The sequence below is a fragment of the Thamnophis sirtalis genome, unplaced genomic scaffold (genome assembly GCF_051295495.1).
Source record: "Thamnophis sirtalis isolate CommonGarterSnake01/CBP01778 unplaced genomic scaffold, rThaSir2_p1.2 scaffold_3, whole genome shotgun sequence".
Classification (NCBI taxonomy): Eukaryota; Metazoa; Chordata; class Lepidosauria; order Squamata; family Natricidae; genus Thamnophis; species Thamnophis sirtalis.
The window spans coordinates 5,322,524-5,336,320 of NW_028261383.1; the positions used below are offsets into that span (position 1 = coordinate 5,322,524).

Here is a 13,797-nt window from a genome sequence, read left to right on the forward strand (position 1 = left end):
ACGACCTCTAGCTAAGATTCTGTGCAGTTCAGAGAATTCCCAAATCCCACTCTAGCTGGTCCCATACTCCCCACCTGTCCCCTCCCAGGAATCCCCACATAGCCCGTTTTAGATGCATATAAGTGCAGGGCGCATTCAGAGGCTTAAGGAGGGTGAATAACGGGCCTATTGGAAGTTCAGGAAGGCTGGAAAAAGGCCTGTTTCTGGCCTCCAGAATCTGGGGAGGCTGTTTTTGCTGTCCCAGAGGCTCAAGGAAAGCCTCCGGAAGCCCAGGGCGGGCAAACCACCCTCTATGGTGCAAGAGGCCGACTAGACCATGCCCACCATGGCCATTCCCACACCCACCCAGCAACCAGGCAGAGAACCTCTTGCTAAAAATTTTGAAGCCCACCCCTTGACATGAGGGGTCCTTGGCGCTCTGTGATCTTGCTTGCTTTTTTGGGCGGGGGGGGGGCAGACTTTCTGAAACTTTCTTTCTCAATGGAGCACTTTAGGCCATGCACTCTGGAGGAAGTTACAAAAGTGATGTTTTTTCTCCTTGCAATTTTCCAAATCACAGCTATTCCTTGTTTCATGTTGATGCCGCACCCCTTGGGGTGCAAGATGAAGTAATCCAGCATCTAGGCTGCATAAACACCTTGGGTCAGATTTTGGCAGGTGCTGTGTAGATGAACATCGCCTCACCCTCTCAGAAGTTAGCCTTTTATTGAGCTCTCTCTGCACTACAAAAGCCACTGAAGGTTTGTCTTGAAAGATGCTCTGCTTGCAGAGTAAACAATGCAGTTACAAGGCAGGAGAGAGTGCAGGTATAGAAGGATGTTTCTGTTGCACTCGTTATTTCTGCTGTTCCTGTTCCTTCCAGACACAGCCTCCAGGATGTGGAAGACCCCCTGCCCTTTGACTCTGGGGCGGGATGGGGAACAACCAGTGAATCATTACAAACCAGGAGATGCTCTCATTGGTGGCCTCACCTGTGGAATGAAAACTCTTTTTCAACTAATTAATTTCCACAGGACTCCCTCTCCCTCTGTTATGTTAGAACAGTAAGTCTACGCTGGTTTTCTAGCTAATCTGATTTCTGTTGCATTAGTAAAATATGGATCTTTCCAAATTCCCTCTCTTCTCCATGGGTCAATCGTTGCCCCATGTTCATGGAGATGAATTTACTGTGGTGCAACTGATGTGGCTGTAAGCCATAATGCTGACTGACAAGCTAGACAGATTAGAAGTCTTTCTGCCAAACAGCATTTCTCTGTTTTACAGCAAACACGGCTGCACCATTTTGTTGACCGTTTGTTGCTGTATCAATGCAAAACTTGATTATTGATGAGAAGGGGAAGAAAGAAGAGGAGGAAGAGAGGGAGAAGGAATGAGGAGGAAACTGCTCCAAATATCTTGCAGGAAACTGATAATGATTTCTTACATTCGGCAGAAGGGAAAAGGTCCTAAAAAAAAAAAATCAAACGAGCAGTTTCTGCTTCATTTTATTCTTGCTTTAAAAAAAAAGAATATTAGTCAAATGATTTGTGAAGAAATCTACATAACTAAGGAACCAGCAATGTTGGTTGGACAGGATTTCAGATAATGCTCATTCCTAATTCATACAGTATATTTGCCAGGACTTGCAAAACTTTGCAATCTTGGGGGGGGGGGGAAACCCATTTCAGAGTTTTTTTGTGCTGGTCAATATATTTATCCACATTATTTCAGGGTTGTTTTGTTTTAAAATCTTCAGTATCTTTGCAATGCATACACAGAATTCAGAGATTGGTGGATTAGAAATAAGAATCACATTTAAAAGAGGTGCTGACCCTAAAATAAGATCAAACTTCCACCTCCCAATGATAGTAGGCAGAAAATATTCCACATAGCTTGGAATTGTGCTTGGATAACTACTGAGGCTCCATCAGTAGTTATAAATCCATTGTAAATGATTTTAGTTTTAAAGAAAGGGGCAATGAAATAGATGTGTTTGTTGGAGAGGTTGATGTTGATAGGTTGCAATTAGAACAGAACAGAATAATACAGCTGGAAGGAACTTTGTAAGTCATTCAGTCCAGCCCCTGCTCGAGCAGAGGACCCTACACCATTTTTGACAGATGGCAACCCAGTCTCTTCTTGAAAGCTTCCAGTGATGAAGCTCCAACCACTTCTGAAGGCAAGCTGTTCCATTGGTTGATTGTTCTCACTGTCTGAAAAAAATCACCTTATTTCTAGGTTGAATCTCTCCTTGATCAGTTTCCATTCATTATTCCTTGTCGGGCCTTTGGGTACTTTGGAAAATAGCTTGAACCACTTCTCTCTGTGACAGTACCTCACTTGATCTTGACTGAATCCCGCTGTTAATGCAATTTAGGATTGCATTGGCTTTTTTGGCTGCCCCTACACACTGCTGGCTCATATTTAATTGGTTGTCCATTAAGACTCCAAGATCCTTCTCACATGTACTGCTATTAAATCTAGTTTCACCCAGTCTATATATGTACTTTTGGTTTTTCTTGCTAAATGTAAGACTTTACTTTTCTCTACATTAAATTTCATTTTGTTAGATAGGGCCCAGAGTTCAAGTCTGTCAAGATCCATTTCTCTAGGGTGATGGCTATTCCTGCCAGTTTAGTACCATCTGCAAATTTAGTAACTTCCCCTTCTGTTCCTTCATCTAATCCATTTATGAAGATGTTGAAGAGTACTGGGTCTAAAACAGAGCCTTATGGTACTCCACTGCTTACTTCCCTCCATGTAGACATATACCATTAAGGACTACTCATTGAATGCAGTTTGTCAGCCAGTTGCAAATCCATCTGATGGTGATACTATCTATCCCACTTTTTTCTAGCTTACCAAGAAGTAGGTTGTGGTCTACTTTGTTGAATGCTTTGCTGAAGTCTAAGTATACTATGACCACAGCATTTCCCTGGTCTTCTAATTTATTCACAATGTCAAAGAATGAAATATGATTGGTTTGACATGATCTCTTTTTAACAAATCCATGCTGACTTCTCGTTATTATTTTACTCATTTCTAGATGTTTGCAGATCTGTTTTTTGACTATCTTTTCCAGTATCTTCTGGAGTATTTATGTTAGGCTGATTGTTTCTGTTTGTTTATGTTAGTCTATAGTTTCCTGGGTCTGTTTCTATCCCTTTTTTTCCCCAAGATCTTTCAGTTTATCAGAGAGACCTTTGTGTAGCCCTGCTGGTTTCTTCTTGGATTTCTTGTTTTTCTTTTTCAGTGGTATTGTGCTGGACTGAACTTTTATGATAATATTTTCCCAAGCTTCTTGAGTTGTTTTCCCCTTTAGGATCTTCATCCAAGGAATTTTTCCCAAGTTCTCTCTAAAATCAGATCTTTTTAAAATCTAAGACTCTGGTATCATTATGTTTTATTGGTTGTGTTTGCATTATATTGCATGGTTCCTGCAGACTCTCACTCTCTCTATCACTTCTTCTGTTTGTAAGAATTAAATCCAGTATGCCCCTCTAGTTCTTTCCTCTACCTTTTGGACAACAAAGTTGTTAGCTAGGTTGGTCAGGAACCTATTCAATTTCTCACTTGGTGTGGAATTAGTCTTTTAATTGATGTCAGGCTAATTGAATTCCCCCATTAATATTGCAGTATGTTTCCTACATATAGTTGTTAACTGTTTAGCAAAAAGGACATCTATTTCTTCTGCTTGGTTGGGTGGCCTATAATATACATTTATGTCAATGTCATTCTTTTTTTATTTTATATTGACCCATATGCCTTATAGTAGGTTTTTATGTTTGCTTTCATGCATTTCTGTAGCAATATAGTGTTCTTTTACATATAGTGCAAATCCACCTCCCCTCTTATGGGGTCTGGGTTTTTTTTGAACAGTTTGTATCTTTCTATCAGTATGTTGCAGTCATGGGTTTCATCCCACCAGGTTTCTGTAATTCCAACTATATTATATCTACCTTCATGTATTAATAATTCAAGTTCTCCCTGTTTGTTCCCCAAACTTTGTGCATTTGTATATAGGCACTTGAGATTTTTATGTCTGACTCTAGGTATGTTTCCGATGTCTTCTATTTGGTGTTTGAGCTTATCTTCCTTCCCATCCTGCAGATCCTAAAGATTACTTACATTTCCCCTTCAATTTTAGTTTAAGTTTAGTTAGTTTAGCCCTCCTAATAAGTTGAGCAAGTTGTTTCCCACAAACATTATTCCCAGTTTTTGTGAGGTGCAGCCCATGATGCCAAAAGCCCATCATGGAGACAGTGCAGATCATGGTCCAGGAATCCAAAGTTATTTTGGTAACACCAACCCTTTAGCTGGTGGTTCACTTCTAGAGCCCTTTGTTCCCTTACTGGATGTTGACCTTTTGTTGGCAGTACAGATAAAAAAAACTACTTGTGCACCTAATTCCTTAACTTTCCTGCCTAGCAGCTCATAATCACTCAATATTGTTTTCAAGTCTATTTTTGTGTCATTTTGTGTCATGTAGTAGTAGAAAAGGATCACCACTTTATTGGAAACTCCTGTCCTTCCTCATTGCTGTCCAAAGGATCAACCAGGATCCAAAATTCTTACCCAACATCACTTTGGGCTACACAATCCAGGAAAGCTACCTTGATACAAGAATGACTTCAGATGCTCTGCTGGACCTGATTTCAAATGGAGAGGCCAACATTCCCAACTACACCTGTGGGAAGTCAAAACATATCCTGGCTCTTCTTGAAGGGGCTGCCATGGACATCTCCATCCAGATTTCAACTATGTTGGGTACCTACAAAATCCCTCAGGTGTTTGTGTGCATGGAACCATATCTAGTTCAGTAATATGATTGAAATATTAGCAGCATAATATCCCAATGTTGATTGGTGACCCATGAATGCTAATCTTGTGGTCCGCTGGCAGCCTGCAGAGTTGGGAGCAGAATCGGACAGTGAGGAGGTTAAGGAGGAACACGAGACAGTCCTGGAGTCTGGGGAAGGCTCAGATGAGGGCTCTGCAGAGAGGGGGCCAAGGCCATCTGGGTGTTATGTGCTGCCTTCGGAGTTTCCAGAGTTGAACAGTAGGGAGTCAGAGGAACAGGCTCACCCTGTTCCCAGTGTGTGCATGTGCAAAGCTGCCAGAAGGCAAAAACAGTTAAGACAGAAGGGATGACTCCAGAGTAAGGCTTAGAGGTGATTGCCCTCTCCCCATAGGACATAAAGGAGGAGCAAAGGCACATGAGCCCTTGCAGGAAGCGACTTGGTTCATGCTGGTCAGTTTACATTCTGAAGCTCCATTCTGACACTTTGCTCCATGTGGCCTTGTTACACTAACTGCCAATTAAGTCTTTGGCAGCATTTCCAGGAAGATAAAGGCGTATCAGCCCTATCCTGAAGGGCTTTGGCCAGCCTACAGCAGAACTCACAACTCTTTGGGACTCAATATTGGATCTTCATTTGGATTCCCTCATTGTGAATGAACATAATTCACAGCCTTTGAAACAAAAAGAGGATTTTTGGGACTAAGTGTGTGCTTTTTACTGTATCAGGAAGCCCAGGTCAGAACAGCTAATTGTAAAAAAAATTCTCCTTTAATAATAGCATTTGCAGAGCATTACCCAGCCCCTGTTGAGGTGGATTAGCCTGTCCTCCTTAATGGTTACTTTGGCACAATGAGTCTCTAGGGAGTGGGTGGCATACAAATCCTAATAAAGTGAAAGTGAAAGTTTGGATGATTCAAGAGGTCTCAATCATTAGAAGAGAAATGGCCTCCAAAGTGAGATTCCTGCTTTTGGGCTTGGCAAAGTGAGATGGGAAGCAGCTTCCCTGTAAAAGTTCCTTTTTGTGAAAAAGGTGGGGTACCTTTCCCTAAGATAAAGAGCATCATTTTAACTTTCAATTTGTATAGCTAACCAAATTGGCCTTGATCTGACCAAACAGAAAACCTTAATATCCCCCTTTCCTTTCCAGATCACTTTTACTTTTGCTTCATCTGTACTGAGTGATAAAACTCAGTTCCCTTTTTTCTATCGCTCTGTCCCTTCGGAAGAAACTCAGTACTCGGGGATTGTGAGACTCCTCCAGCATTTCAAATGGACTTTAATTGGGATCCTTGCTCCAGATAATGACGATGGGGAAATCTTCATGAGAACCTTAACTCCCCTGCTTATAAGGACTGGAATTTGTGTGGTTTTGTCAAATAAAATATCTGTGGCTGCCCACCATGTGACAATTGACTTAAATCCATTCTACAAATGGATGCAAGTCAATGTCTTTGTTTTCTTTGGAGAGCCAGGTACCTTTGTACAAGGAGTACTCTTTTTGCAGGAATTAGTTCAGATGGTGAAAGCATCCACTCGTGGCAAAGTCTGGATCACTACAGCTAGCTGGGATTTTATGCTGGATTTGAAATATTGTACACCTGATATTCTCTACACTTCTGCTTTTTTTTCCTTCTTCACCCTCCAAAAAAAATGGGCAACCCATGATTATTTTCATTTATTTTATGAATCTGTTGAGAGGTTTGTAGAAAAAGCATTTCATTGTTCATATTCAAAGCATCCCTTGGCCAAGAAAGGTTGGACCAGGTGCACTGAGAAAGAGAAACTGAAAGCCCGACTGACCCAGGAGGGGGAGGAAAAAAACTTATCTCTAGACAACTATCATATATACCACTCTGTCTGGGCTGTGGCACAGGCATTAAATGCTGCATACTCTTCTAGAAGCAGGAAGATAAAGAAGAAGGATGGAGACAAGCTGGAAGTTCATGGGTTGCAACCATGGCAGGTATTACTTTTTCCATTGTAGGGCTCTATTGTCCACTTCAGCGGTCCACAAGAAAATTTTGGTGGTCCACAGAAAAAAATATTTCCATTTTTTTATATTGCATTAAATCAGGGCTCCTCAAACGATGGCCCCTGGGCCAGATACGTGCAATGAACATTTTTGTTGCTGCAGAGAGTCTCCCCCTTGGGTTCTTTTTGTGTGGGTTGGAGTAGGGGAGAAATTCTGACCTGGGGTCTGCTTCTGCCTCCTGTTGTAGGCCTTTGGGCAAAGGCTGGAGGAAAGTGCCACTGGTGGCAAAGAGACAGAGGACCTTGTTCCAGTGGGACTGCATCACCGTGTGGAACTGCCTGACCATCTCAGTACACTGAGCCTCCAGGCCTTACACTCCTGCAGGTCTTCCTTCTGCTTGGAAAGCCTATGCTCATACTCCTCAGTGAGATGCTTCTGCTGAGCCTCCTTCTCAGTCAGATCCAATTTGAAACGAGCTGTTTGGCCAACTCTTTCTCATGGTGGCTACTTAGCTCCAACTACTGCTTCCTGTTGGGGCCCTAAGGAGCCTGGGCAAGCAGCTGAGGAATGACTAGTGACATCAAGTTGGCCACTCCTATCAAGTCACATGACCATCTAGCCCTGCACACCCAGATCATATTAGTGGTCCACAGGATTTAAAATTATGAATTTAATGGTCCCTGGGGTCCAAAAGGTTGGAGACCTTTGCTCTACTTGACTGTCCTGTAATTCATGGACAGGACATATAGATGGAAACAATGTGGCCTGCTGAGTTTTAAGAAAATGCAATTGCCTATCTCTCCTAGGTACAAAACAAGAATATTTCAAGTATGTATTTAAAAGTTCTAAAAGAAATTTGATTAAAATTATAAGTTCTTAAAAACTGTAGTGCAGGACAATGCCAAGTTAAGTCTGAACTTACAGCTATATCATGTGTCCAACAGAGAGACTTTAAACTATTTGTAGTTTACTGGAGTATTTCTTTTTGTGCCCTTTCATTTTATACTAGAACATTCTATTCTTTGCCAGTTTTATTTTTCCTGAAATGACATTCAGCTCAGTTTTATTATTATTAATATACAAACACAATGATTTGCCTTCTTAAAGGACTAGATCTCATTTGATATTCAAAATGAGTAGGATGTCTTCATATGTCTAAAAAAAACCTGTGCCACCACTCAAGTTTCTATCGGTTTTTCACCATAGGCACCATGCCATAAACATGGGCAATATTTGTTCTCTTTTCCTTGTCTTCCTTTGTCTCCTTCACCTTCTTCTCCATCTCTTCCTTTTGCTATTCCTCTTTCACCTGTTCCAGTTTCACCCCTTCCTGCAAAGCTCCCATTTTTACAACTCTTCCATGGATGGAGTACATTTAGATGAGAACAACAATGTGACAGCTGATTTGAATATTCTGAGCTCCATAATATTCCCTAATGGATCCATAATGAGAAAGAAATTTGGGAGTCTGAAAAGAGATGGATCCCTAGACCTCAAGCTTTTCATTGAGCAAGATGGCACTGCCCTCTTCAGCTTGCCGAACAAGGTAAGAGACAAAAGGTTTTAATTTCTAAAATTTTAATAACTTTACTGACTCAAATGCCTGCCAAATACTTATAACTACCTAATTTAAGACAACTTAATTCTATCTTATTCATGGTCTTGGGACAACCGGAAGGCTGCATCTTACAGAGGCAGTAGAAAAGCAAAGTCTTCAGGCAGTTTCTGTCAGTCAAGGTGCAAATGTAGAAACTTCCTTAGTATTCAATCAGACTACAATTTACAAAGGACTGGCAGGGCATCCAGACCTCAGTCAATCAGAATAGAGTTGGACAGGACCTTGGAGATCTTCTAGTTTAACCCCATGCTCAAGTAAGAGACTCTATACCATCTGAGACAGATGTCTGTTCAGTCTTTGTTTGAAAACCTCCAATGATGAAGCATCCACAATTTCTGAAGGCAAGCTCTTCCACTGTTTAATAGTTCTCACTGTTAGTAAGTTTCTCCTTAATTCCAGGTTGCTACTCTCCTTGATTAGTTTCCATTGATCCAGTCCATTCATGGAATAATCTCCTGGGAAACCCTGGAGAAGGAATAAAGAGTATAAAGTAGTAATAGAGAGTTGTGTCAGTCACCAGAACAGGATATTTGTTTGAAGTTCCAAATTCAGGCCACAACTGAAGAATGACTTTATTCTCCTGAATCTTCATGGCCACAAGTAAATGAGATTAATCACATTTGCTTGATTTCTACTTTTTTTTTCTGCTCAGCCCCTGCCTGCTTCCCAGTGTGTGGAGAGCTGCCACCCAGGTTTTGTCAAAGTGCCTCAAGAAGGAGAACCCCTTTGCTGCTATGACTGTCTTCCTTGTGCAGAAGGTACCATCTCCACTTCTGAAGGTGGGTGACGATGGAGGAAAAGGCAGATTTTGGAGGAGTTGTGTGTGTCTGTCTCTCTCTGTGTGTGTTTGTCTGTCTGTCTCTGTTTGTGTGTGTGTGTGTGTGTGTGTGTGTGTATGTATGTACGTACGTGTGTGAGAGAGAGGGGGGGGAAGAGAGAGGGAGAGAAAATTGATGCTCTGGGGAGAATTGCAGCATCCACATGTTCATGTACCAAGACAACAAAAACTTGCTGTGACACCAAGCCGTAGATTCCATCCCTCTGGACTGCATATGTCATATCTTGGTGCACTTAGAAAAAGGGTGGGACTTCTCTGTATCCTAGAATTTTGTTCAAATCTATAAAATTTGGATGGGTCATCCTTTCTGTCGATGATAGCCAATTCAGGATTTCCACATAGTGGCTTTTTATTATTATTTTGAGCCATTTTTGCAATAATGCTCTTCTAATTAAATGATTTCGAAAGTATTTGCGTGTTTTATTTTTATCATCCCATAGCCTGCCTGCTTGCAAATCATGGCCTTCTAAGGTCAAAATTCTTTTATTCTTTAGCTCTATCAAATCCTTCACCCATGTTATTGATACTGCTGATGCATATAAATCCCAATTTGATAATGCTAAACCTCCCTACTTGCTGTCTTGCATTGACTTTAATTTAATCCTTGCTATTCGTCCCTGCCAAATGAACCTTATTTTGTTTAATTCTTGAAAGTATTTTTTACCCGGATTAATAGGTGTGGCTTGCAACAGGAATAAGATTCTTGGTAAAATATTCATTTTAATTGTTGCTATACATCCCATGAGTGAGAGCTGAATATTTTTCCAATTTTCTAAATCTTTCTTTATTTGTACCACTAATTTATTGTAATTATCATATTTAATTGTGGAACATTTTTCCGAAACAACCCTAAGATACAGAGATTTAATTGGTAGACAGGGAAATTTAAAAACAATTGAAGAATTGGCAGAACAGAACATGAAAATTGACTGGCTAACTTACCTCCAAATCAAAACTAAATACAATAATGGTACTAAATTAAATGACATCGGAACAGAACCACATGAATTGGATAAAATTATTCAAAGTGCAGATAGAAAGATGATAGGGAGAATATATAAATTTCCCCTGAAGTATAAAATGGAAGAGGAAATTGTGAAAGAACCAATGATAAAATGGGCACAGAACTTTGACTATAATATTGAATTAGACAAATGGGAAAAATTTGGGGGAACAAACTTAAAAATGACATTATCGGTTGCATACAAGGAAAACCAGTACAAAATGTTTTACAGATGGCTCCTGGCACCAACAAGGTTAGCTAAAATCTTAACAAATACCTCCCCAAAATGTTGGAAATGCAAATCAATACATGGAACATATTACATTTATGGTGGGCTTTTAGGAGGCTAAAAACTTTTGGAAAAAGATCAAAAATTGGCTGGAGGCAATAACAGGGGTTAAAATAGAATGGAAACTTGATGTTTTTTTACTAGGAATAATGTCTGCGAAATACAAAAAAGAAAACCAGTATTTAATATCACATATAATTACGGCGGCAAGGATTGCCTTGGCCCAGAAATGGAAAAACAAATTAATTCCAAGTGAAGATGAAATAATAAGAAAGGTTATGGATTGTGCTGAAATGGACAAACTAACTAAAGAAATCCAGGGAAAAGAAGAATCAGAATTCTACCAGATATGGGATAAATGGTATAGGTGGATGGAGGAAAGAAACAAGAATCAATGAAGGAATATAACAAAACTCAAAAATAATAGTTATGAGTAAAATAAGAGGGTTAAGAATGGTGAAATCCGAATGAAATACAATAGAAGGGGAAATAATATAAGGTGAGTGGCATCGATTGATAATTGCTATTAAAAAGAACAGGAAACCCCTGTTTGTATTGTATTGTGTAAATGTGGTGTACGTCTAAGTTTTGTGTGTGCGTATTTTACATGTTTGTTAATTTAAAAAAAGGGTGGGACTTACCTGATACCACTGTCACTCCATTTTCATCAGTCTGTTCCTATGAACATCAATGCTAGGGTCATTGGTGATATTCTGCCAGCTGCCACCAAAAGTGGACAAGGATACTGGTTTTCAAAGAGGAAACTTCACTGATCCTCGAGTTGGTAGAAATGTGCATTGAAAGAGCCATACACTGATTCATTACATTCATTCATTCATACCTTTTCATTTTGACGTATAATTTCTATAAAATAAGTTTAAACTATAGAAATAGGTGATTCCTAGATATATTTCCTTTGAATACCAGTTAAGTTCATTGGCGTGGAGATTCCCTCATCCCCTTGTGAAAGGCTTGTGATCTAGGGGAGGTTGGTGTCCATTTCTCTAATTTCTTCCCATTATGATCATGTTTATAAAGTATCCCCCTTAAACACATGTGGAGGAGTTTTCACCCAAAACAGGCATTTCACCAACTGGAAAAATGAAATGTTGTACCAGCGATATTGTTTTACCTCTCCTCAGATGCAAAAAAATGCCTGAAATGTCCTGAAGATCAACATCCAAACATGGCCAAAGATCAATGTATCCCCAAGAAGATAACTTTCCTGTCCTACCAAGAATCTTTGGGGATCATCCTAGTCTCTTTTATTTTATGTTTCTCCATCACAACTGCCCTGGTGTTAGGGATTTTCATGAAACATCAAGAAACTCCCATTGTCAAAGCCAACAACCGGGATCTCTCCTACACCCTCTTGGTCTCCCTCCTGCTTTCCTTTTTGACTTCCATTCTTTTCATCGGTCAACCAAAGAAGTCCACCTGTCTTCTCCGTCAAACAACCTTCAGCATTATTTTCTCACTTGCTGTCTCTTCTGTCTTGGCCAAAACCATCACAGTAGTGTTGGCTTTCCTGGCCACAAAGCCAGGACACACCATGAGGAGATGGCTGGGAAAAGCTTTGACCAACTCCATTGTTATTTTTGGTTCTAGTGTCCAGATTGCCATTGTTGCCATTTGGTTGGGAATTTCTTCCCCTTTTCCAGATTCTGACATGCACTCCCAACCTGGAGAGATCGTCTTGCAATGCAATGAAGGCTCTGTTGTCATGTTCTACATCACCCTGGGCTACATGGGCTTCCTGGCTGCCATCTGCTTTACGGTGGCTTTCCTGGCCAGAAACCTGCCTGGGGCTTTCAATGAAGCCAAGCTGATCACCTTCAGCATGCTGGTCTTCTGCAGTGTCTGGATATCCTTTGTGCCTACCTATCTGAGCACCAAGGGGAAATATATGGTTGCTGTGCAAGTGTTCTCCATTTTGGCCTCCAATTCTGGGCTGCTGGGCTGCATCTTCATCCCCAAATGTTATATTATTTTACTAAGACCAGATCTGAACACCAAGGAACACCTAGCAATAAAAGTAAAATAGAGAATGCAACTCTTCTGGGTTGATTTTTCAGGAATGTAACTTAAAAATTTTTTCCCTGATTTTCCAAATATTGGATATTTACAAATTTGTCTACACAAATAGTGTTTCATTAGGCTACATTACTTTTCTAAATCATATCACAATTTATTCAGGAATCATATTTGGGCTTTCATTGATTTTATAAGTCTGAAAGAGCAAAGGAGAAAGAGGGGCAGAGAGTGAAATCTGAAAGCCACCTTTTGATTTTAAACATCACATAAGAGATTTGCAGATATCCATAAGCTCCAAATAGAAACAAAGCTAGACAAAGTCTTTTCTTTAATCAAAGCAATCCATTTTGCCATCCTTGCCAGGTCCATTAACTTCACCATCTATTCTTCCACTGTTGGTATTTGTGAGTCCTTCCATTTCTGTAGATATAAAGAGGTTTTGCTGCTGCTATAATGTATAAGAACAAAGTTCCATTTTTTTTCCATTTTGTTTGTCCATGAAACCTAGAAGAAAAAAGTTGTATATTCAATTGTACATTCAATTTGAGAATTCTATGAATATGAAATACATTTTATCCCATTTGGTCTCAGTATTTCTTAACTTTCTTACATGACCAGCAAATGTGATGAAGGTGCCTTCAAACTGCTTATATTTCCAACATACATTTGAAACATTTCTTTTCATTTTGGACAATTTGTCAGGTGTTAAATACCAATGATATACCGGTACATCAAATCAGCTTTGTCTTTCAAATTATAATTCAGTGTAAATTTCACTCCACATATTTTCCCATTGGTCAAACATTATGTTGCATCCAAGGTTTATTACCCATTTAATCATACCATCTTTGCTAAAGGTCTTTCCATAATCCATTCATCACACATATTTGTTCTTTTACGGATCCATTAAGAGGAACTGAGGAAATTCCTCTGCTTAAACCTCTTGTCAACAATGATGTTTCTCTGGTGGACCTTTTTATGGAAAGCCTCTATTGAAACACTTCCCACACAACTCCACACATCGATGAGGTTTCCCTCCCACAATGATCTTATCTGGAATCAGATTAAGACCAAAATATGGGATCTTCATAAATTCAACCTAATTTTATGATTGTTTTCAAGAATCTTAGTTGTCTTTACAATCGGTAATATAGTAATATAGCCACTTATGATTTAATCTGCATCATATTTGTGTCTCTCCTTATTTTTTTTCATCTATTGCACACACTCAAGGAGAGCTATCAATCACCAACCATGAACTCT

General features: G+C 39.8%; 1 protein-coding gene across 1 annotated transcript in view; it reads left to right on the top strand.

Moving 5' to 3' along the window:
- LOC148047057 (vomeronasal type-2 receptor 26-like) overlaps nucleotides 1-12,544 on the top strand; it is a 35,682-nt gene extending 23,138 nt beyond the window's left edge. Inside the window, exons 5-7 of the mRNA XM_087707711.1 lie at nucleotides 4,469-4,766; nucleotides 9,023-9,149; nucleotides 11,643-12,544. Of these exons, the coding sequence (XP_087563837.1) occupies nucleotides 4,469-4,766; nucleotides 9,023-9,149; nucleotides 11,643-12,544 (1,327 nt within the window). The remainder of the gene's footprint in view (nucleotides 1-4,468; nucleotides 4,767-9,022; nucleotides 9,150-11,642) is intronic.
- The last annotated feature ends 1,253 nt before the right edge of the window (nucleotides 12,545-13,797 follow it).